General features: G+C 36.5%; 1 protein-coding gene across 3 annotated transcripts; it reads right to left on the minus strand.

Annotated features, from left to right (window-relative positions):
* Nucleotides 1-1649: 1649 nt before the first annotated feature.
* LOC110828027 (5-oxoprolinase) lies at nt 1650-24160 on the minus strand. Of its 3 annotated transcripts, XM_022060303.2 has the most exons (21): nt 23899-24160; nt 23522-23773; nt 21665-21856; nt 20007-20263; nt 18784-19032; nt 18015-18216; nt 16630-16890; nt 15612-15740; nt 14236-14437; nt 13151-13367; nt 12249-12387; nt 11045-11322; nt 9370-9517; nt 8714-8826; nt 7344-7617; nt 5957-6201; nt 5196-5307; nt 4395-4619; nt 3664-3907; nt 3437-3534; nt 1650-2468 (listed from the first exon to the last, which is right to left on the minus strand). In XM_022060303.2, the coding sequence occupies exons 2-21, from the start codon at nt 23687-23689 to the stop codon at nt 2316-2318; spliced, it is 3906 nt and encodes a 1301-aa protein (XP_021915995.1). In that variant the 5' UTR covers nt 23690-23773; nt 23899-24160; the 3' UTR covers nt 1650-2315. The 3 variants fall into 3 exon arrangements, with proteins under 3 accessions (XP_021915995.1, XP_021915987.1, XP_021916006.2); XM_022060295.2 differs by having other exon boundaries at nt 23522-24160; XM_022060314.2 differs by lacking the exons at nt 23522-23773; nt 23899-24160 and adding an exon at nt 22754-22858.
* Between the last annotated feature and the right edge of the window lie 71 nt (nt 24161-24231).

Below are 24231 nucleotides of genomic sequence, written 5' to 3' on the forward strand. Positions count from 1 at the left end.
ACAGGACAGCACAACACAGAGAAACGTGAGTGGGATTCGAACCCACGGTCCCAGCGACCAAGCGGCACAAGGCCCACGTCTCAGACCGCTCAGCCACTGCGGACCCCAAAACTTTTTATAAGATTCTAAAACAGAAATTGTATCTTACTATTTAAATCTCACGGAAAGGAAGGTTCAAGGAAAAATTACTACCTAAATATTTGACAGAAACAGAAATAAATAACAACTAGGTAGAATGAGGTTACCCATTTGATGAATTCAATGGGACTAAGACGTTTTGGTTATATCGAAATATATTGCCCCAGGTGGCATCTCAGCCTTATGCAACCCCCAATACCCCCTAATGCATGGACATCCAGTCCATTGCAACAGAAAACTTCCTTTTTAATAATAAATGACAAAGTTACTTACCTATTAACAAAAATAAGTACACAGAAAAGAAATAACTGAAGAAAAGTGATACAGAGCCGATTAGCACAAGATCTATGATGTGGAGTTTTCACAGCGGCTTTCATTAATAAAGTCTTCTGGGGCTATCAGCCGTGTCGGTTGGTGATCAATTGCCGGCATTTCGAGGACCATCTCAGTCCTCGAAACGTCGGCGATCGATCACCAACTTACATGGCTGATAGCCCGATAAGACTTTATTAAGCACAAGATCTGTTGTGCAACTCACAATGATCTCTGAAGTTGTCTATTCATGAAGAAATCTGTCATAAAATGTGCGGACTGGGCGCATGTTGACTTCACTGCAAACACATCAACCATTTGCATATGACATTCAGCATTACTGGCAGCATATTACAAGGCAACAAACAAGAACAAACTTTTATTCTTTTGTAAGACTTGAACGGTGAGTCTGAAGATTTCTGTCTTCTGGGTTGTTGCGCTGTGTAGTATTGTCGATGTTAACCAACGTTTCTGAGGTCTACTGCCTCCGTCATCAAGGCGATTCACCTTCATTTATTCTTTCCTTCTGTTTCTCTTTCTTTTTTTAGAACTTACTATATTATATTTAATGCTCTTTTCTTAATTTTTTTGGTTTTTGCCCCCCCCACCCCACCCCAATTTTTTTACTGCTAGTGGTTAACCAGCAGCATAAAATATGCAAAAATATTTTACCAATTAGCGACAGACATATCCGTAATCGGGAAATGCCTAAGCAGGAGAAAATACGCATATTTGAAGGTTAGTCCGTGCCCACATTAACAAACAGAGCAAAAATTTGGTCATGGAACGAGGCGAACAGCAGCAGAAGAGATTGTTATGGAGCACCAGCAGAGTGCCGGTGTTACTGCGGGAATATTTGACAAATGCTCAGACTTCTTACCAGCCTTTCTTGCTCAAAACATTATCACATCCATTCATTCAATACATTTTGCTGAATATTATAGGATAAAGTTATTATCCATAAACCTAAGAAAATTTGTCTTTACAGTACAGTAATCCATTTCAAAGACATCCATTCCTTCTGCACGAATACAAATAAAAGACAAGCCCATTCTTCCTACTGAAATTAATTTCACCAAGAAAATTTTGAAATCTGAAATGTATTATACAGTAGCAAACTCAATGAATTAATTAATTTTTCATAAGGCAGTTTAATTTATTAAACTTATTATTAGAATCTATAAAAACAAAAGAACAAGAACAAGAACAAGAACTTATATTTAAAATCTTTTAAGGATGATGATGATGATGATATGAAAAATATTACAACTAATTATCCTTGAAAATGCAAGAGTTGAACATTCTTATGATTAAAAGTCATCTTTACAAACTACATTTTTTGGTAATTCCTGTGGGTCCCAGAAGGCCTATATGTAACTAACTTTTCAAGGCACTTATTTTCAAACGGAGTACTTTTAAATGTTACAGCACACACGACGCATCATTTTAGGAATACCGACCTAGGACAGTTTGTACAAGTCCTTGTCCCGTATCTTCAATGCATATATTTTATGTAAATATATTTTTATATTTATATTTTATTTAAATGATCGCTCTACCTTTCCTTTGACTAATATGCATATACACGTATCCTTGCTCAGTTACAGAGCATGTCATGTCCTTCTATCCTTTATTATCAGACTAAATTAACGAAAGATTGTATAGTCTTTGAATTTTGTAGCTATGTAGAACATAAAAACAAAATGGCCCATCTGCATCAGCCACAGCAGCACATTTAAAAAGTTCCTAAAATTCTTACTTAATTTTTATGTGAAAAGAGGAAATGACCTCCAAAACATCGAGCAGTTTACTAGAAATATTATTAATCAAAAGGATATAAAGATCTTCTGCAGTAGCTCATGACTTTACACAGATTCTTGAGCACGATGGTATTCATATACGCTACCTCGTTCAATGAACGTGGGCAGTTGTTTCTGGTTGGTATCTGCCGCAAATGATGTCACAAGATCTGGCCTCCCATAACCACCGCCACCAGGCGTCAGCAGTCGGAACACATCCTGTAACATGTGCAAAAAATGTAATACAGCATCTGCAAACACACGCAAAACTCCATCACAAAACACTGATCAAAGAAAAACATTGTATCTGAAAATAGCTCTGTTATTTCTTGGAATAGGAAGTTCAAGAGTCACAGGCTACTCCAGGGATTATTTCAGAATTAGAAGGAGAAAACTATGAACATATTCAATCAAGACCAATTGCTAACATGGAACCACCAAAATATGAGAGCAGACGTTAGATTAATATAAATTATTAGTTTTGAGACTGAAACTAATTTGATCTGAGTCAACATTTGTGCCAACCTGCTCAAGACAAATATACACACACACCCAATTTCAGAAACTGACTGTGACTCATCTTGGGTTAGGTGAGAAAAATCCTGGCAATTGAAGCACCTATAAACCCATTACTAAAACTTAGTATTACCTCCATTATAATTTACCACACTTTCCCAAATTTTGTGTGTCCCCAACTATAATGCACAATCCAATTTTGACGGATTCAATTGAAGTGAAAGATATTTTGTATACATTAGTTGTATAAAAATATTGAACTGTTTCTAAATAGACCAAACAACCACAAATATGTAACAATGTTTTTAAAAATCTTTCACGCGCAATTTTTACAAAATTTATAGGAAGGATGAAATAAGTGGGGAATTTAGAATATTACATAACGTGGGGCTGCGTGAATTGTACAGGTCACCTGGCATAATAAGGATAGTGAAATCTAGGAGGCTCTGATGGACCGGACACGTAGCATACAGAATTTTGGTGGGAAATAATATCAAGATGACTATTTTTGGTAGCAGATGTAACATGTTTTCTTGAAGACATGAGTTAAATTCAATATATGATTAAGAGAAAATAACTCTTAAATGGTTAAGCATGATTACTAAATCACTAAATTAACAAACATTTGTTTATACAATGACAACAAAGCATGAATATTCATTTTCACTTACCCCTGGTTCAGTGGCAATTGCTGTTTTTGAACCCAGATTGATAATCCTGCCATCTGTTTTCAAAATCAGATTCATACCCCTTTTTCCAGGAGAACCACCTGCAAAGAACAGAAAAACTTCAGTATAAGTTGACACATTCTTCGCCTATTAAAACTGTAGAATGCTCCACTCACATTCACAACAACTGTACCCACTCAATACAAAGAATACATGCTAGTGTAACTTACCATTCATACCATATGGATGGAACACCCTGCGTTCAGTAAGAACAGAAAGCATGATATGACGCCTAAACAAGAGTTCTCTAACGACTCCGTCGCCTCCTCTGAAACGACCAGAACCTCCTGAATCTGGCCATAGACTGAAGTGGCGAAGAACAACCGGATAGCGACGTTCTAGAATTTCGGCATCTGTGATACGAGTGTTGGTCATGTGAGTATGAACACCACTATGCCCATGCCAGGTGGGTCCCTGCAATTACATCATTTACTTCACACGAGTGATCAATTGTCACCACCCATTAATCTCATGGTCATTTCCCAAACAATGAAGAGGCTTAAACGTATAAAGGGTGCGACATGTAACCAGACTGCAACTGGCAACACTAATTGGCATGTGCGATCATGAGACTACATAATTAATCAATTTTGTGTCAAACTGTTGTTGGAATTCAGTTTGTGGTTGCAGTAATGGTTTTGCAGTTGCACTATTTTCTTGTTTGCCAAAAAAGAGGTCGTAAATTGTTATGAACAGAAAATCGATAAATTTTTTTTCATAAAACTGGGAAAAAATTCACCAGTGTTTACAAAATGTTACAGGAAGTTCAAGGTGATGGAGGCAGAGACAGTCTCTAAAATACTGAATTGTTGTTCTGTATTGAAGCATCCAGACATCCAAGAATATTTCATTCTATACAATCACCATGGAAACTTCAAATATTTTACAATTCTGAACTTACGGCTCCAGCTCCCCCTGCAACTGTTTCGTAGTAGCCCCATTTCTCCTCTCCAAATGTGATGTTGTTCATGCAACCCTGAGAGGCTGCACAAACCTCAAAAGCCTTTAGCACAACATCAACTATGCGTTGTGATGTCAGCACATTTCCACCAACAACCGCTGCAGTATCTGACGGATGAAGCAAACTGCCTTTTGGAATGATGACTCTTACTGGATTCAGGCAGCCCTACACATAAAATGTTTATAAAATTAATATTCATCAACATATCTAAATGTTTATACATTATGCAATGTAGAATTTTCACTTCAGATAGAAATTATTTTTACACACACACAGTTTGCTGATTTTGATAAGCAGCTTATGAATTTTCTATCATTATACAATAAATTATAGTTACTACAAACAATAGTATACCTTTTACAATGAAACTTTCAAAAATCTGTGACAAAACTTTATTGTCTTTAGAAATTAGGAGTAATTTTATTTTATAATTTAAACTTAACCTGTACTGTCTGAGAAACTATATCAATATTTGTTACCACAGCTTATGTTGGTGCTTAACCTATTCACCTTTTTTCTTCTTGTGTATTAAATTATGTTGTATCAACTGCAGAGATTATATCATGACTAGTGAATAGATAAGGATTTAAAATGAGACACACATAGTCTATACTTGGATGTATTATCCCGGCATTTGTCTAAAAAGACTGAGAAAACTACGGAAACCTCAGAACAAGCAAAAGATCAGGAAATTTCTAAATTCAAGTTTATAGCATTATCACTACACAAATCTGCCATTACCTGGTTTAGAGGCACATCATGCCCCACCATGCAACGCAGACAATAGATGAGAGCAGACAGTGTTATGGCCCTTGGAGCATTACAGTTGCCCCACAGCTCACAGCCGGTGCCACTGCACACACATCAAAAGTAAGTTATTGTTCCTGTTGTTGCCGGTAAAATTAATGCTGTACACTTTCAATCTCAAGAACAATTCTGAAAAGAACTTATAAAGCCTACTTCACCATTTCATTTTTACTCCCAAAATTTGCTACGATTTACTTTTTATTTAAATTTTCTCAAAGAAGGGCTGCTGTTCTGTGCTCAACTTTTGGGAACCATTTACTGTATACTAATTTACAAAATATGATAATTCCCAAGTCCTACAATTATCTAGTAATACTTTGGCTTTTCTGTAAAATGCCCTGTTTTGGAGCTTGCAGGTTTTGTAAATCATCTATTACAGCATAAGCCACTCTTTCTTTATATATAAAATACGGAAATTAGGCTAAAAATATAGCATATTCAAAAAAGCTGTTTATACGCTAGGCACTTGGGTTTAATTTCCAGCAAGAAGAAGTGTTTTTATGTCACCACATCCTGTCCTGCTCTGTATCTACCCAATTACTTAGTCAATATATATCAGGAACTCTTTCCTTGGTAAGAATGAGTGAAACTTTTCCTCCGTGTCCCCTTAGCTTAGGCACAAACACAATTTCAATTTACATTTACTAGGAATATTGTATACAGAAATTGACAACTGCAAACAAAATAAACTGCACCTGAAATCACACACAGCTGCTCCTCGTTGAATGTCAATGCTGATTTTGAGTCGTATGGGTGATCCATCATCCAGGTAATCCTCAGCCTCTAGTTCATTTCCACCAGAACGCTGGAGAACCTTTGTCCCTATCTCTCGCAACATGTCCCGCACAGCCACCTCAGCATTGGCCTGAATATGATGCATATACGCCTGCACTACATCAAGGCCATAGGCATCTATCAGCTCTGCGACCAAGCTGATGCCCTGCAGACAGAGGTATTTGTTGCATTTCAGAGTCCCAACATTATAGATATAATAATAATCCGTGGCATAACAGCCCTCTGAGAGCCAAAGCCGACTAGCTGACTGCTGGCCTCATGTTCACATGCCTAAGCAGAGGTGAACGATCATCCAACAAGATATAGGATGACGTGTGGTCAGCACAATGAACCACCAGCCATTGCTAGTTTTCATGACCGGATTACGCTACCAAAATGTAGCTCCCCAATTTCCTCACAAGTAAACTAATAAAAACACATGCTCCTTGAAAACTTGGGGATGGTCTGATGATTTCAACGAAAAAATATTTTTTAATATTAATGTTGGTTTTATGGGTTGTAACACTGTATGGATACGCAGTTGTACACCAACAATTCAGAGTAAGACACTGCCCTCTATCTTCAGAGTTCAAGCTGGTGGCAGTATGTTCCTCCAAAACGTATGTATCCACATACAAGTCCACGCAGAGTTACAGCCCAGAAGATCAACAGCGACATCTTGATTGCTGTGGGAACCTCATCATTTCTCATAATAGTTTGTTCGTCAGTTGTGACCAAAACATAATCATCGCACATAACCGCCTTATAAAAAGTTTAACGACTTTGATAGGATGTTGGATATTTTGTTGTTTTACAAAACTGCATCTAATGCTGCCATTATGTAACATGAAATAAGATGTAGCAGATTGACTGTAATTGATGAAAGGTAATTGTGTCAGAAATCATGGAAGATAAAACTGACAATTCTTGTGATTCATCTTCACATTCTTCATGACCAGAACTACCACAACATATCCCAGACTTCTTACACTTCATCTGGAATCAAATTTGGACCATTTTTTTTTACTGATTAAATTGTTAAAATTCAAAGATAATTTATATTCTAATAAAAGACATAGTAAAACTTCAATAATCAATAACTATTTCAGTCAGACTAAACTCATCATTCCAAACATAATAAAATAATTTTGTATTTTTATGTGCCAACAGAATGCACTAAATTAAAAAATGAACACAGTAGTGCATATTTAGAACCGTTGTATTTATCTAGTTAATTCTATTAATTAGCGACTGGCTGTAAATTTTCCAGATCAGTAATTTGTAACTTCTACAAATTACAGCCAGTACCTTGTGATTTGCAGCAATCTGAGCTTTAAGATCAGACAAATTGTCTTGTAGGTTCCGTGTCCCCGAGGAGCCTGGAACTGTGGCTGGAGCCATTAGCGCCTCCACTAATTCAGCTTCATTAAACACTCCTTTCTTCACTAAGTAGAAGCTCTTAAAACTTGCTCCTTCCTCAATCAGACTCTTAGAGTGTGGTGGCATCGACCCTGGTGTGATGCCCCCAATGTCTGCATGATGTCCACGGCTCGCCACAAAAAACACAGGTTTGCTCTCACCCCTATAAGCACAAGCATTTTATTTTCTAATTCCTGGCTTTCAGGATACTGTGCTAATGGAGGGATTATACGTTTATAATGATGCTGTAGCAAATGTACAGATTATTTAGGATCAAATGAGATAAGAGGATTATCTTGTATGGTTAAGTGAAAGGACTAGGCAGGAAGTAATTATTTCAAAGTACTACTGCAGGATTCACATAAAGGGACTCAAACAAACTATAAAGTAATTCAAGAAAACTCATCAACGGCAGGACTTGAACCAAGTATCCGCTCAAAATGTCACTTCATCTAACATTTTTCTCACTGAAATGTTAGAAAATCTTCAACACATAACATAGGTAACCAAAAGTCCAAAATCCAAATACAAAGATTGTTAAATATGCATGATGGTTTCATACAAAACTTTAATCAGCATGGTGTTTTTTTTTAAACTTTGTACATTGGATGAGTTACATAAATATTTATCACGCATCTCTTTGTTGCTTTCCACTGTCTGCAGTATTTTTTTGTGACTACTAACTATTTTATAACTTCCAGTGTTATAAAGTATTATCAATAAAGTTTACACCAAATTCAAATAAGCAAAACATTCTTTGGTCTACTTGTAGTGCAGCAAGTGACTTTTCCTGGCCACATGTCACAGACACTTACTTAAAGCGGCCCATCCACGTACAAGACTGGCTCGGCTTGGGTTCCATTGGGCCAAACTCATTTGTGGGTGGGGTGTCACGAGCCAAGTCTGCTATGCATGTGTGGTGAAATATATCTGAGCCCGGTTCACAGGCCAAGCTTGCCGAGCCAGACTCGCAAGTCAGACTCGTACATGGATGGGCCGCTTAACACTAACTTCTGAGAAGTATAATAAACTTCAATTTGAAATTCATGAAAGCACGAATTACAGTCCACCAATGCTAACCTAAATAAAATCCATCCAATATGCTTTACAGCAGACCATCCATACCAAGTTTCATAAAAAGGAATGAAAAGTGGACTGAGAGACAGACGGATGACATGACTTTCTTTTTAAGCATTTAATTTATGCACCCCATGCACAGAAAACAAAAAGCATAAATTTAAGAACTGTAAGGCACTCACTTATAGAAGACAGGTGTTATAACTGTAAGATCAGGGAGATGTGAACCTCCGGCAGCTGGGTGGTTGGTCAGAATGACATCACCTTCCTGAAAACCACCTTCAAGTGATCGCATCTGTAACAACCAAAATGTTGACTCTGTTGTTATTAATTCCTCAACTCAACAGGTCTTTTCCAACTTCCCCAACATATTTTGAGGCGGAGAAACATAAGAAACACATTTTTCTACAGCACATTCACAAAGTTTTGCCTTTGTCAGAGGTGAGGGAAGGAAGAGACGTACCGAAAAATCCTCATTAGATCTGACCAATCTTGAACTCAAGACCTTTGGTAAAGAACTGCTCTTAAAACACTGTAATGAAACCACTTACCTTGAAATGTTAATTTCTTATTGATACTGGCAGTACTGAGCCCGTATAATTGCTTTGCGTTTTAACTTGATCAGGCTATATTTGCTATAGGCAATTTTTTATTTATATCCTGAGAGAAAACATGTATTATATAGTACTTTGCATGTATTGCATGCACTTGCATGTTCTCTTTATAAATATTAGGTCCAATGAAGCACTATTCTTCATACTTAGCAAATTACATTCATGTTAGCAAAATGAAGATGGCAGAAATCCCGATTGACTCCCTGCTGAGAGTGGTCAATTACCTGATACTGGACAGCCTCCTGCATAGATCCCAGATGCACTGGTATATGTGGAGCATTAGACACAAGACCGCCATCTGGGCCAAACAAGGCACAAGAAAAATCCAACCGCTCCTTGATATTTGTTGATATTGAGGTCCGCTGTAAAATTCTACAGTAAAAAGGGCATAATTATAATGAAGAAGATCTGGTATGGTAAAACCATGGATATATAAAAAAAACATATTAAATTAATGAGTAGAACAGCTATACTTGTTGGGACTGTAAAAGGAATTTAGGAATAATGAAGAAATTAACAACACAACCAATAAAATAGTCGGAAACAGTTGGTGTTTACCAGATTCTGTGCCACTTCTTGACTGGTTAGCCATTGGCTACTCTGAGGAGTTGGTTGCTATATTGCAAGCATTACTTTACTTTCCAATGTGGTTTTGTCTTCAAGTTATCTGATGCTATTTTTGTTATTGTTACTGTTATGGTGAAGAATGTACACAGATTGGATTTCTACTTACTGGTAATCATTATTCTTTGCTTGACACTACGGTGGACAGGCTAAATAATTATTTTATATTTTATTCATAACAGTAAATGGGAACATCGTTTATCTATAAAACATAATCTTTCCTTCCACATGTTTGCTTTGGCTTAATCTTTATAATGGCTGAATATGTTAGGAATTTACTGTATCTTGTTCTTTCTCTAAATCTGATGGGATGGTTTAGATATTAAAAATGTTTAATTTGGTATAGTGACACCTGATACATTATGTTGCCAATCTGTGCGTTATTACAGAACTAAAGCTCTCATATTCTTTTAAAATCTGTCAAATGGTAAATACATACTTTTGCTAACATTGGTATGTTTATTTCTTGGTCATATTGTATTCTCTTCTTATATTGATTTATTTATTAACTATTGTGCCAGCAAGTTAAAATAAAGAATTTAATCATCATAAAATGTTAGCTGAGCCTGCTGCATGCCTTGCAGCCATTTTATTTAAATTTGCATGTTTGATAAGATATGATAGAAACATGAAAGAAAAATTCTACATACGAAGTCGGTATTCATAAAACAACTTAGAATACCAGTATCAACTCTCAATGGACAAAACCCATCATGTCATTGAAGAGAACAGAGAAAGATATAAGATTAATTTTTGAAGTAAACACACTGCTCAACTCGTGTACAAAGTTTTATAGGCCTAACATTTGAAAAATTACTATAATCTGCATTACAATAGTATATATACATTTAGTTTCTAGGAATGATACAAATATTCAATCTGCTTCAAGACAAAATTGTTTGCTATTCCCAAAATAAAATTTCTGTTTTGTAGAGATTTCTAAGTTTGGGCTCCCATACATAATTCAAATGTTGACGGCAGTCTCTTCACTCTCACAAAATAGGAAGTGTTCAAAAATAAAAGTTATTATATTTAAAAATGCATTCTATTGTTTAAATTGGTTGCCTATTTACTTGCTACTTATGCAGTTCTGCAGAACTTACGAGGTAACACAACACAGAAAGACAGAGTGGGACAAATATTACATTAATGATAACTACAGAGGGATGGAAAAAACAGTCATATCTTAGTTAATATAGCAGCTTTCATTCACTTTGAGGGAATGAGAAAGACCACAAGAAACCCATTTTGTCATATTCTGCACAGTATACTCACCTGCCCATTTGTTCAGCAATGCTCATGAAACGATGTGAGAAGATGCTAAGTTGAATGGCATCCAGTTCTGTACCAATTCTTTTGAGTTCACCCAACCCAATCACAATCTTGATATCCCCTCTTAAAGTAACAGAAGCAGTACAGTCAGGTTCCACAAGAACTGTGCTCAGGTTATCCATAATAATGGCCGGACCGGGAATCTCGTGTCCAGCACTCAGGTCACTCAGAACATACACAGAAGCACGATGATAACCTTTCTCAAAGTACACCTCAGTCACCTGTGACACAAAGCATCACATCTCACAGCAATGATTAAAAAGTATCTGCATCTGTTTATGTTAAGAAAATTCATACTTTGTACTGAAATTTCTGTCTTCTGGGTTGTTGCGCTGTGTAGTCTGGTCGACGTTAACCAACATTTCAGAGGTCATACTGCCTCCGTCATCAGGGCGGTGAATAAGCCAAAGGGTTTGTGGGGCTAGGTTTGTAGGGCCGGAAACCTAGCCCCACAAACCCTTTGGCTTATTCACCGCCCTGATGACGGAGGCAGTATGACCTCTGAAACGTTGGTTAACGTCGACCAGACTACACAGCGCAACAACCCAGAAGACAGAAATCTTCATACTCACCGCTGTGAAAACCTCAAATCTTACATACTTTGTACTCTTCACGTAATAACATTCATGTGACTAAATCAAGAAAGAACCATGGACTCCATAAGACATGGGATGTATGGGAAGGGCCAGGCTATGGCCACCAGATTTGTAATTTTGCCATTTGGGTAGACATTTTCTGGTATCAGGTGATTTTCATGAGACTCCACTGAGTGAAATACGATGTTTTACGCAAGAACAAGCCTACTGGCAGATCAGAGGAACAAGGATGCGCCAAATATCAGTTAATAGTTGCCATGCAAGGGTCACTTTGATGCCCAGCCCATTTACATATATACATACATACAAATCAGGAAGAATAAGATGATGGGTGGAAGATGTAACACACACAGGACAGAAGAACCACAAACAAAATTTTTTCAGAAAACTTGAAGGGAAGAAACCACTTGGGAGACCTGTTTTCAATAATAATATTATTATAACCATCTCATGACTCCCTATCACTAACATAATAGCTATTTATATTCAGCTGAAATAACTAAATTAATTATTTTTCTGTTTACATAAAAACAGCATTGCCATCAACTTACTTTGTCAACTCTTGGTGGTCCTTCTGCAGCAGGAACTGGACTGTCTGTATGAACAAATGATTTGCCTACACCTCGAACCCTAATGTCATCCACAACAATTGCACGGCCTTCGATCGTAAACCCAAACTCACACTGGTACCTTTAGAACAAAGCACACATTAGTGGCATATTGTGATAAGATGTGGAACTTTCTCCAAATGGAGCAACAACACAATCTACTTTGATGTCCAACAGGTAATGAAGCAGTAAATAAAATAAACTTGCAAAAATGTACAAAACATTAAAGATTTTTAACTTTCTGCCACCACAGAAGATTAATAAGAGCTAAAATTTGTTTCATAACACAGACTTTCTTTGACCATAAAAGAAATTTAGAAATAGAAGATTTTATACGACTGTGTTCAAAAATATATTAAGGAACACGTTGAAAGAACAAGCTCTGATATGAGCCCAATAAAAGATAACAGGATAGAAAGATTTTGATTTGTACAGCTGTCATAATAGGCCACCTACAACTATGGACTGAACTGGCTCAGGATAGGGTCCAACTCTGATATTCTGTAAACCTTCAAGTTCTATGAAGGCTGGAAATTTCTGGATAAAACAGAACCTTTCCTTGTTAGATATCTATCAAAACAGTTTCCTCTAAAATTCTTTTGGAACCCTATCACAGCATTCTATTTCAACATGACATCAGAGGAACTTCAACTACTGTAATTATGACTTCACAGAATTACAAATTGGGTATGCTGCATCCATGCAGCCGAACAGTTTATACCGATACATATTAAAAATTGGCACTCTTTTGTAGAAGTCCATTAAATACCATGTACACTCTGATTAGTTTAATGTATAAGAAATATGTTCAAGACCTTCCTATGTATGACTTTCAGTGACCTTACCTCTCTAAGAATGTCTTGTGAAAGTCTCCATGTTTGCATGTCTTGTCTTCGCTGTCTGAATCTGCAGTGCACATGAGGGCACAATCTGTTCCTTCATAACGCAAATGCAGGTATGCTTCTGTGTGTATCTGTTCAGGTTTGAATCCCTGCTTCTGCAGTTCCACCTGACATTGTTCAGCCAACACATTCAGCCGCTCATCAAGGTATTGGAATGATTCTGCCACAAGATAGAATGAAAATTAGTCAAATTTTAATGCTACATGATTAGCACTATGTGACTCTTATTGTGGCATATAAAACATTCAAATATCAAATTCATACTGCATGTGCTAACACCTTAAAATCAATGTAAATGACTAAAATTTGGGACCTTCTTTATACTAGCTGTTGTTGCACTGGGATACACATGTGCAAGCAATAAAATGAACTTTAAAATCTCTGAAGAAAGAATTTTTGTATTTGGATAACAAAATTTCTTTACATACAAATATCCAAGAAGAAATTACAGAGAGAATCTGTACAAATGGGAAATTTTTACCAGTGTTACAGATACCATATGTAAGAATTGATGCTTGCTGTTATGATAACCTGAAATCTTACCTATAATAATAATCATCAAGAATGACGCTCAACTACCTGTTCCACTTCTATTAAAACGTCCTTTGGACAATTCACTCTTTTATTGGTTTTCTAACATCCCTTCTCCAAAAAGACTCAAATTCAAAACCTTGCTTAATATATCTGTTTTCCTCCCATTCTTTTACCATGTTCATGACAACTACTTCTAAAACAGTTTTAATTCTCTCTGTAACTTATACAATCTGTTAATTATTATTATTTATATTATGATTATTAAATTAAATTATGATAAGAGTAGTTTCTTATTTTAGATTTTAATCACTATTTGATATGATAACAGTCAAAAATAACCATTGCAGTAAGTCACCTATAAACCCACCAAACATATGATTTAAAATGACAAATTTAAAATTACTAACTCACAATAAATTCCACAAACTAATCTAGCCGGTAAAGCTGAAAGTAAATCAGTGTTTGCTAGTCCACAGAAACAAAAACTATTTCACCTGGTTCATAAATCTTGGCACACGGTTCCTGTGCTTCATGCACCACATCAGCAAGAGCCATTCCATACGCAGAAAGAATTCCAGCATATTTGTGTACAAACACTGTCCCCATGCCCAGTGCCCTAGCGATGGAGCACGCATGCTGGCCTCCTGCACCACCAAAGCATGCCAGCACATGGCGGCTTGTATCATAGCCTTTAGCCTGTCAATGCAGAAAAATAATCTTTTTAGGCCTAGCTTGTCTGTCAAGTGTCTTGTACAACACTTCTTCTATCTGTTTAGAGATCTTATACCAAGCATCTTCTACGGTGATGATTATTTTTGGAGATGAAAGGGGATAATTCTTTCACAGCTCTCTTACAGCACATGACGAGTAGTCAAGAAGTAAGGCACATATCTGAGACTTGCAGTTTTCATGACATCACAAACCAGAACGCAAGATTGACAGTCAAACATACATTTTGTAAACCAAACAACATATAGCGTATTTACATGCATGACACGGAATCCTTTAATCATGGTTTTAACACAGCTTGTTTCTTGCAAACTAATGAGTAGTGCTTCTACAAATTATTTCATCAAGGTGACTGCTCAAAAATTGGTCCAATGAAGAAGACTGTGCAGTTATTTTCTTTCTGATCCTGATAAATGTAGCTGAATTTATCCCCACCTTATGAAAATTTCTTATGGTACAACAATGAAATGTTTCTCAGTGAGGGTGTTTTGCTCCTCCATGACAACGTATTACCACACTCTGCCATTGAACCTGGCAACTTTTCAGAAGTTCAAATGAAAAATATCAGAACTTCACACTGAGCCGGCACCAAATAATCATCATCTGTCGAAAGTGCTGAAGCAACTTCCAATAGGCAGCCACAGACTTAAAACTGACAATGATATTGAGAGAATATAAAGAATGGTTACATAAACAAGACACTGATCTCTATCAACAAGACATAGGGAAAACCATCTGCAATATAATAAATGTCTCAGTCTTCCAGGGGACTAGTATGAAAAATAGTTTAAGAGTTGTGCAAAGACACTGTATTATCTATAGACATTCAGTGACATACTTCAAGATATAAGACCTGTAAACTTGTTTATGAACATTTCTTACTTATTAATAAAGCACAGCCAACAATCTCTCCTGGTCATTTGTCATCCTCATTCATTATATTATCAAATTTATAGTAGAAATGGATGGTATTACTAAATGAGATAGGTTGATCGTAGAAAGGAAACAGAAGATCAAGCCTGTTGTATAAACGGAACCTATGTAAAGTGTCACATGGTGTTTGTACAAATTGTTATTGAAATAATGTTCTCTGTAAGTAGTACCGGTAATAACAAATCAATTTACAAACATAAATCCGTACCTGTGTCAGGGCTCGGATTGGACGACACATGGCTTCATTGGCAACCTGTATAAAACCCATAGCAACATCCTCTACAGTCATTGCAGGCTTGGTTTTGGTGTCTGGTTGGCTGCTAAGAAAACTATTGATCTGGAATTCAAACACAAAGAGAAACATGGTCAGACCGATATTCATGACAATAAAACTCTCGCTGTTTTCTCAGCACAGACTGTGCTATAGGTAAGGCAAGTTATATGATGGCCTTTCATTGCAGAGGCCAAAGATCAATCCCAGAAGTGTCCATATAACAATAGTGAAGAAAATATTTATGGTGGGGAAGGTTCTCTTGGAGAAAAACACTTTTCCCCTGTCAGTTATCATTCCACCAATGAGCCACAGGTAGTTCAAATTGACATGCAATCATCTTCATAGCTCATCACCAAATGACATTACCCATTTTATATTCGGCAGTCTGCTTGAAATGACAAATAAGTCCTTAAGGAACAATCAAACAAATGTTTTGCTTATGTTTACTTTAGCCTAAACCAAAATAACCTCAAAACATTTATATTTGAGATTTTTTCATGTATCTGATATAAGTAAAGTTGTTTAGAAAACTTTCTCCAAATAAAATCAGTGGATGGTATCAGCATCACATCACCTAGACATTACGCTGATTCTACTGAAATTATTAAAGGCAACTTTAAGACAGCCCCACCTGCTATGATCACTATGACATCTTTAAAAACTACAGTCCACGACTGTAATCTAGAGACTTGTGGGGTGAGAAGGTGGGGTGAAGGAGGAAAGATAGCGTCTGCCTTTAACGATCCGGACTTACTGCATTCCTTGCAAGTCTCAAGATTACAGTCGTGGACTGTAAAGACTTTCCATTGCTTATGTATGAAGGTAAACTAATTTTAATGGGGCAGATAACAAGATTTCAGCATCCCTCACACTTAACCTGAAATTCAATACTATATAAACTCTGACAAAATGGTTAAAAAAGATCATATATACATTATGATAAGAATCATACCTCTTCAGTGAGTTTGTAGAAAGCTTGTGTAGTGGCTGCTTTATCCAGGGGCTCATTTTCTGAAGGACCAAATATTTTAGGAAAGTACTCAGGCAGAAGTCGTCCTAAGCACAGGTTGGCATCGGTCACAGTAATAGGTCCTCCTTTGCGGTAACAAATGGGACCTGGATGTGCTCCTGCAGATTCAGGCCCAACTACAAACAGACCTGAACGGAAGAACAGCATGGACCCACCACCAGCAGCAACTGTGTTGACATCCAGCTGCAAGCACAGAAAGCTCAACTACTACTTGTCATACTTTACTACAATCACTGCAATGAGCAAATTAATTTGATTATATGAAGATGGTTGTAGCACCATGCAGACTCGTAGAAGTTTACTGAAGTCTCAGAGATGCCTGCTGCGTCTGAAACGTTGGTAAACTTCAGCCAGACTACGCAGCACTACACCCCAGAAAACATCTATCTTCATACTCACCACCATGAAAACCTGAAATCCTAATATTTTATTACAAATTTGACCAATTTACATATTTATTTGTAAAGAGTAGAAGCCTTCATGTAGATGCTCAGCTCAAGAACTTTACCTTTATTATTATATGACAAAAACATGTTATTTCAACCCCTTGCCAAGCCACTCATGATAAAATACCTTCAAAAATATACTTGTTAAAGCAAAATAACAGCAAGTCAACTGTGCAAATTTATATTTATCTTTTAGTACTGTGGCAATAACTAGAGAACCATTTCAATTACAATTGTGAAACCTGGTATAGGGAAACATCACAAATGCACCGACATATTTTGTATGAAACTTTGTGTTTAAATGTTACAAATAAAACTGTATAATTTTATCATTCCTGCCAACCACTGTACATAGACAGAAGAATTTAAAGGAAATCAGGAATCATGAGTTCCTTCCGGAATTTCTTGCTTCCATGCAACATTTCTCAATTCCATTTCCATATTTTTGTCAGTCCAGAATTGAAGTTGTCAATATCCCAAAAACAGATGTGCTCACATTTAAAAGTTTGATAAGTAATAATAAACACTCTGAGACTAAAATAAATATACTCATTACTTTTGGTTTGTATTGTCTATTCTAATTCTCCGAAACTCCATCTTGGACTTCCCAAGTGAATTAACCAGCCATCTAAATCTGGTAATATTATTCCAGGATTCAATATGACAAACACCACAGCCTGAGCAGTTCAATCCTGTTCCACAGAAGTGCTCTGGAGTCACTGTACTAACTTATTTTGGTTCTTAAGCACAATTAACCAAAATGTTAAAATCCAGTTCAGACTTAATGTAACAAGCGGCTTAAGGGTTTTGTTAGTTGGTATATTTTTAAAACTGCTTATATCTGTGTCAAAAATGCATTACTTGTGGAGCTTGTATGGTGACTCCAGCTGTGGTTGATTCAAACACATGCTCATAATCCCCAGCAAATCGACTAACATCAGTCGATGTTCCACCCATGTCAAACCCAATGACAGGTAAATCTGTCTCTTGCTTGTATGTTGTTACTGCATAACCCACAACTCCGCCAGCTGGTCCTGACAATATTGCACGTGACCCATTGAAACTGCAAGAAAATAAATACCACCAAATACCACAAGACTTTCACAGTAATTATTATAGTGGGTGCTTTAGGAGAGAAAGAAAGAAAGTGAAATGCAAAAACTTAATTAAATTGTAAGTAAAACCAATAATAAGTTATGCATATCACTTTGTTCTACCCACATCAAAGCCTTAAATATGATAAACACTCAGTCTTTTGATGCAAAACTTTTAGAACAAAAGCATGAACAGTATTTGGATGACAATGGAAATTTTAATGAAATTTGGAATATCAAAGAATCCTGACAGATTAATTAAAATAAGTATGCATACAAGATTGAGAAGAATTTGTATGTGTCAACATTTCATGATGCTTTCTCAGTTCACAATAATAATAATAATCCGTGGCTTTATCGTTTTATCCCACGTTCCCGTTACAAAAATTATTCAGTTACTGATGGTTAGGAAAATCCTTTTCTTTTTTTGGCTGTCAAATTAAAACCATAAATATGAAGCATGAAAACCTCAGCCTTCTTGCTTCTTCTCTTCATTGCCTTGCATCTACAAAATTATTAATTCTGTTTGCACTCACGTATCCATACGTGTGAGACCACCATCACTCTGCATAAAGAGCACATTGACACCTGCCAAGTTGTCCTTGAAGCCTCCTGCAAAACCACGTACATACTTGTGTATGTGTGGAGTGAGGTATGCATCAGCACATGCTGTGAAACCTCGAGGAATTATACGAACCATTGGCATCACTTGGTGTGACAGAGATACATGTTTGAAACCCAGCTGCCTTGCCACGCGGCCTACTGCTTCTTCATGTTCTGAGTGCCTAACCACAACATGGAAATAGAAACAACATACGTAAAACCTGTATAATAAATAACAGTGCTTCAGAAAATGAGGATACACTGTAGTAGAATGCTCTTCTCATCTGATATAAGTATTTGAATGTAGAAATCTATTGATCCTGAATGTTACCAGGCATCGATGTAAGTTGTACCTTCGGATTAAATATAATTTTTTGTCTTGTCTGTACAGACAAAACTACACAGGTATTACACACACCTGAGGTCAAAGATCAGTGCAACAAGACAAGCAGAATAAGATATGCTTGTGAACTAGAGGAATATGCAAACAAACCATTAATGCAATATTTGTGGTAAAAATTTAAAAAATGCTTTAAACATGTTACTCATGTAAGACTTGAGGTTCTCACAGCGGTGAGTATGAAGATATCCGTCTTCTGGGTTATTGCGCTGTGTAGTCTGGTCGATGTTAACCAACGTTTCAGAGGTCATACTGCCTCCGTCATCAGGGCGATGAATACGTTGGTTAACATCGACCAGACTACACAGCGCAATAACCCAGAAGACGGATATCTTCATGTTACTCATGTTTCATATTTCTGACAAATACAATGCATAATTTTGTGTTGAACTTTTTCACATGTATTATGTTTGCTCTGCTTAATTCCTAATATAAAATGTATGCTTCCTATGTGCATACTTATTCAGTATATATAAAAATATATCTCTCAAGTCTGTCACAGCCTTATCATTTTAATTCACGCCACCACTAGGAGCACTGCTATCATGTCCATGTGTGGTGGCACAAATTGAACTGTACATTCCAATTCTAAACAACTTTGTGCACCCTCGGACAGCATACAGGCAGCTAAAATTTTGTGTACAATCATTATGTTGGGCTGTGTAAATGAGCAAAATTTCAGAACTTTCAACATGACCAAACAGACCACTCCCTTGTCAGTGATTCAATATGGGTTCATATACCACTTATACACACGTGTATGAGTGTGCCAGAACCACTGCAATGCTGTCGATGCCCTTCTCTTTCAGAATAATCAGGTCCTTTCTTAGTGTGTCCTGATTCAACTCCTGGCACACCAGTAACTCCTCGCCTGTAGTTCCTGTAACATGACGCCAATGTGACCACTCTCCATGTTCAAGTCCTGTCAACATGCACCGTCCAGGTAGCGCAGGAACTACTCGACAGTCCACCTCAACTACCTCCTCATACAAAACACTGGGTGTCACTATTTCCTGGAACAAATGAAATGCAGTCATGCGCAAAGAACATTCAGTAATCTTGGTTATTGGTGAGAAGAAAATTAAACAAAATACAGGAAAATGACAATTATCTCATTATGAACCCATACATTGATTACACCATGGACTATACAGGCAATTGACATGAGCATACTTTTAGTCACTATAAAAGTACAAAAGTAGCAGTGCGACACATGAGGTAAGCTCTGGATTGATAAGTCCATTACAACAGATTGAAGGATGTGAAGACTGTCCTACAAAATGATAGGTAAAAACCCATATCACAAACAGTGAAAAAGACAACAGACTGCTCATAAATACAACATGAGATTTTATAAACCATTTATAAATTCAATAAGTAACAAAAATTAAGTGAAAAACTGTGTACAGATAATCCACAATTTAAATAATCCATGCACGATTAATTAAAAGCAGAAATCTTCATACTCACCGCTGTGAAAACCTCAAATCTTACATATTAAAATATAAACATCAGCATTCAAAGGAATGTCACTAACAAGAGCCAAAACAATATTATATGATTAACTACTTTAACAAGTAATGCTATTAATACTAGTAATGCAAATAAAAGTTAATAATTTTAATTAATATAAGATGTGTGTGGTACAGTTAAAAGAATATCATGCAGAAAAGCTGTTGCAAAGTAATAAAGTGAGAAGTAACCACAGACAACTGGGGAATAATTAAATTTACTTAACAATGTAAGTAAAATGGCTATCAAACAAAGTTGTTACAGAGTATACATAAAACGGTGAGAAGTACATTGTATAGTATTTCAACACAAACCAGCAGAAAAAAGCTAAAGAGGAAAGCCCTATCAAATATGGAAAGCTCAATTTTAAACATAGCCCTTGAAGACAAAAGACCAACATTAATCCATGATAACATCAGTGACATAATATACAATACATACAGAATGTTTACTTGTAGCAAGCAACCTACTGCAGTTGGCCAACAGAATAGAGCAGATCTCAAGAACATAGCAAACATCACCAAGCTTGTTAACAAATTTATTATTGTCCCACATATGATCAAGTACACACTTACTGCATGTGTAAAATATTAATTAGGTACTGAATGCCATTTAAGGATTTCATGGTGAACACCGTCCAATGCATTTTCTACAGTGATTAAGATTGAGGAGGCTCCTTTGAAACATTAGTAGTATTTTTATTTCTCAACCCAGTGGCTGCAGACAGAAGACATTGTAATGACTTAGGTACTGAATTTGTTCAGAATTTAATAAGATCCTAAGAGTGAAACAGAACTTGGTAACTCCTAAATCTGAACACACACTTGACAATTAGTGCTCTGAGGCAGACAGAATAACCCAATTCATACTCCATTTTCATATATGGAGTATTGAACACTTACCAGGTCAAATATTTTTGGTCTTGCTTGGTTACCAATGAAAAGAAGGTCTCGGAAACCTTTATTTATGAGAAGTGCCATTCTTTCACCTTTCCTCTCCAGCAGTGCATTTGTAGCAACTGTTGTGCCCATGCGAATCCAATCAATAAAATTCCCATCAATGGGCTGATTGACTGGCATGGACATGCCTGTCTCCTGCAAAAGGGATCAAATCTGTCATTCTGAATGACAACTACAATGTCAGCAAACTATTCAGCATACCTCACTCTCCTAGGTATGGAGAGATTGAAAGGATTATATCCCCTATTGTTAAACAACAAATGAAAATATAATGAATACTGAAGACATCAAAAAGTAAGGAAACAATGGCACTGATATGTGTTATGTATATATATTTTCAATCCAAATAACTATAATATATGACATTAAAGTTTTACAAATTTCCACTAGCAGTTTGTTTTAATAATCAACATCTTGTAAAATCATTAAGATGTTGATAAAAATGGCAGAATCTACATTAGAATGATGTTCTGCTGTATTAATGTTCTTGTTTGTTTTCGTATGTGGGTTATTTAGTGTTCTAATGCCATATGATGTCAAAACCATGTAGTTCGATCCCAATGAACAAAGTGACAGTAATAAAATATAATGGTATATTGGTGTAATGCATATGTTGACTTTCAATATTAATCCCTGGCCCTTGGGGAGTTTTATTTTAAACATACTTTATATAAATAGATGTAATAAGTACTTTAAATCTCATGGGCAAATCTGCCTTTTAACACCAAATTACATGTAAATAAAATTAAATTAAATTAAATGTTCACTTCACTACTTGCGCATCAACTATTCGGATACAACATCAACTACAGGAAGCCCTCGATTTACGCCGGGGATGCGTTCCTGGACGAACCGGAGTAAACGGAATCGGCGTAAATTGAAACTCTTTTATAATGTAAATCAATGGGAAGTCAATGACATGCGTTCCCAACACCCAAACATTGACGAGTAATATAATGGCATTACATTTAAAGCTCTGAAATAACGTAAATAAAATAAAGGGAATTTAAAAAATATATTTTATACACTTACAATCGGCAATTCGTTGTCCCCGCGATTGACTGCGATTCTTTCATGTGATTGATGTGTACAGTCATCTCTGCTGTTATACGATAGTTGCATTCATATAAGACGCCGATCTACACAAAATCACGTAGTAAAAATAACCCCGGTACCTCCGCAGAGATTAAATTAGTCCTTTGAAAGTTCAAAGCGCCAGGAATGAAACTTCATAAGAGCAAACTTGCACATGCAAAAGTTTGCAATTCATAAACAGCTTTTACCGATTCATCGATCTCATTTGAGCAAATTCGCGTTAACGAAACATACGTAATTGCAGAGATGACTGTATTTATAATTTTTATTCAAAATCAGCGATGTAAGAATTACGATTTAGTATAAGAATCAGTACGATATACATTGTAAAACGTTATAAAATAATAGTAAAATATATATTTTCACTTTTTGACTTGCTGGTTTCAAAATCGGCGCAAATCGAGGGCTACCTGTATTTATTGTTGGCGACATATTAGTACGCCGCGAACTAAAATACGCATTCATTTTTTCCTTCTGTTCGAGACTTATTTTACATCCTATTTTACACTATTTCTCTTTCTTCCTTATTAATTGTTTCCCCCCCCTTGTCCTGAGAGTCTTTCTGCCGTGTAGTGACCCCCCCCCCCTTCCACAAACCCTTCAACAACAAACCAACTCGTGCAACAAGTAACAAGCCTGGCGCAGTATGTATTCTGTTTTATTGCAGCATTTGAAAATGAGACTGACATGACATATTTTACTTACCTCTTCTAAAATTCGCCGGATTCCTTCTCTTGGTGCATCTGGATAATTTGCGGGATCGACCGACAAAAGCTTCATAACTCGAATTTTCCCACCTGGGCATCTCGCGTAAACGTCGGTGAAGGTGCCACCTCTGTCAATAGCAAACTGAAATTTTCCCTTGCCGTCCATCCTGACAACTGTGCTTCCAACCTCACGAAGTCCGATATATATACAAGTAACACATCTTGCCAGTAATGCGAGTCGGCTGTGCTGCTACATGCATGTTACGTAATACGTAAATAATCGTTTTACTAGACTACCCATTACTCAGCGTATCGCTGCAGGGAGAGTAGGAAATGACAGTCATCCAGAAACCTACAAATTCTTGTGATACTTACAAAAACGTATAACGTAAAATGAACTAATATTTTCAAACTTGCTAATAAAGTTGAATTTACTCAAGAGAAATGAAACGTGAAACATTCCACTTTATGCCACATTCTAATCCATACTTGACCAATTCAAATCATATGATACGATATGATTTCCGGTTCACTCTTGATACTACCACGCACACAGCTGTCTACTGTGTGATTCTCGATTCACATTCTTCGAGACAATAATCAGTGCCTTCAACATGATTTTGTCTATCGGTCTCTTAAGCGATCTAGGAACCTATTTCTTTTACTTTGTAGCATGTTATAGTTTTGCATGAAACTAAAAACCTTTGA

This window comes from Zootermopsis nevadensis, unplaced genomic scaffold (genome assembly GCF_977971745.1).
Source record: "Zootermopsis nevadensis isolate Lab colony 2312 unplaced genomic scaffold, Znev_1.0 Znev_ptg000006l, whole genome shotgun sequence".
NCBI classification, from domain to species: Eukaryota; Metazoa; Arthropoda; class Insecta; order Blattodea; family Termopsidae; genus Zootermopsis; species Zootermopsis nevadensis.

Bases quoted from the DNA above. Each gene is read 5' to 3' on its own strand.
- LOC110828027 (XM_022060303.2), bottom strand. From the start codon at position 23,689: ATGGACGGCAAGGGAAAATTTCAGTTTGCTATTGACAGAGGTGGCACC. The intron at 11,323-12,248 runs GTAAGTTGATGG...TTTGTGTCACAG, and splicing joins GACCACCAAGAGTTGACAAA to GTGACTGAGGTGTACTTTGA. The intron at 6,202-7,343 runs GTACTGGCTGTA...CTCTGTCTGCAG, and splicing joins AGATTGCTGCAAATCACAAG to GGCATCAGCTTGGTCGCAGA.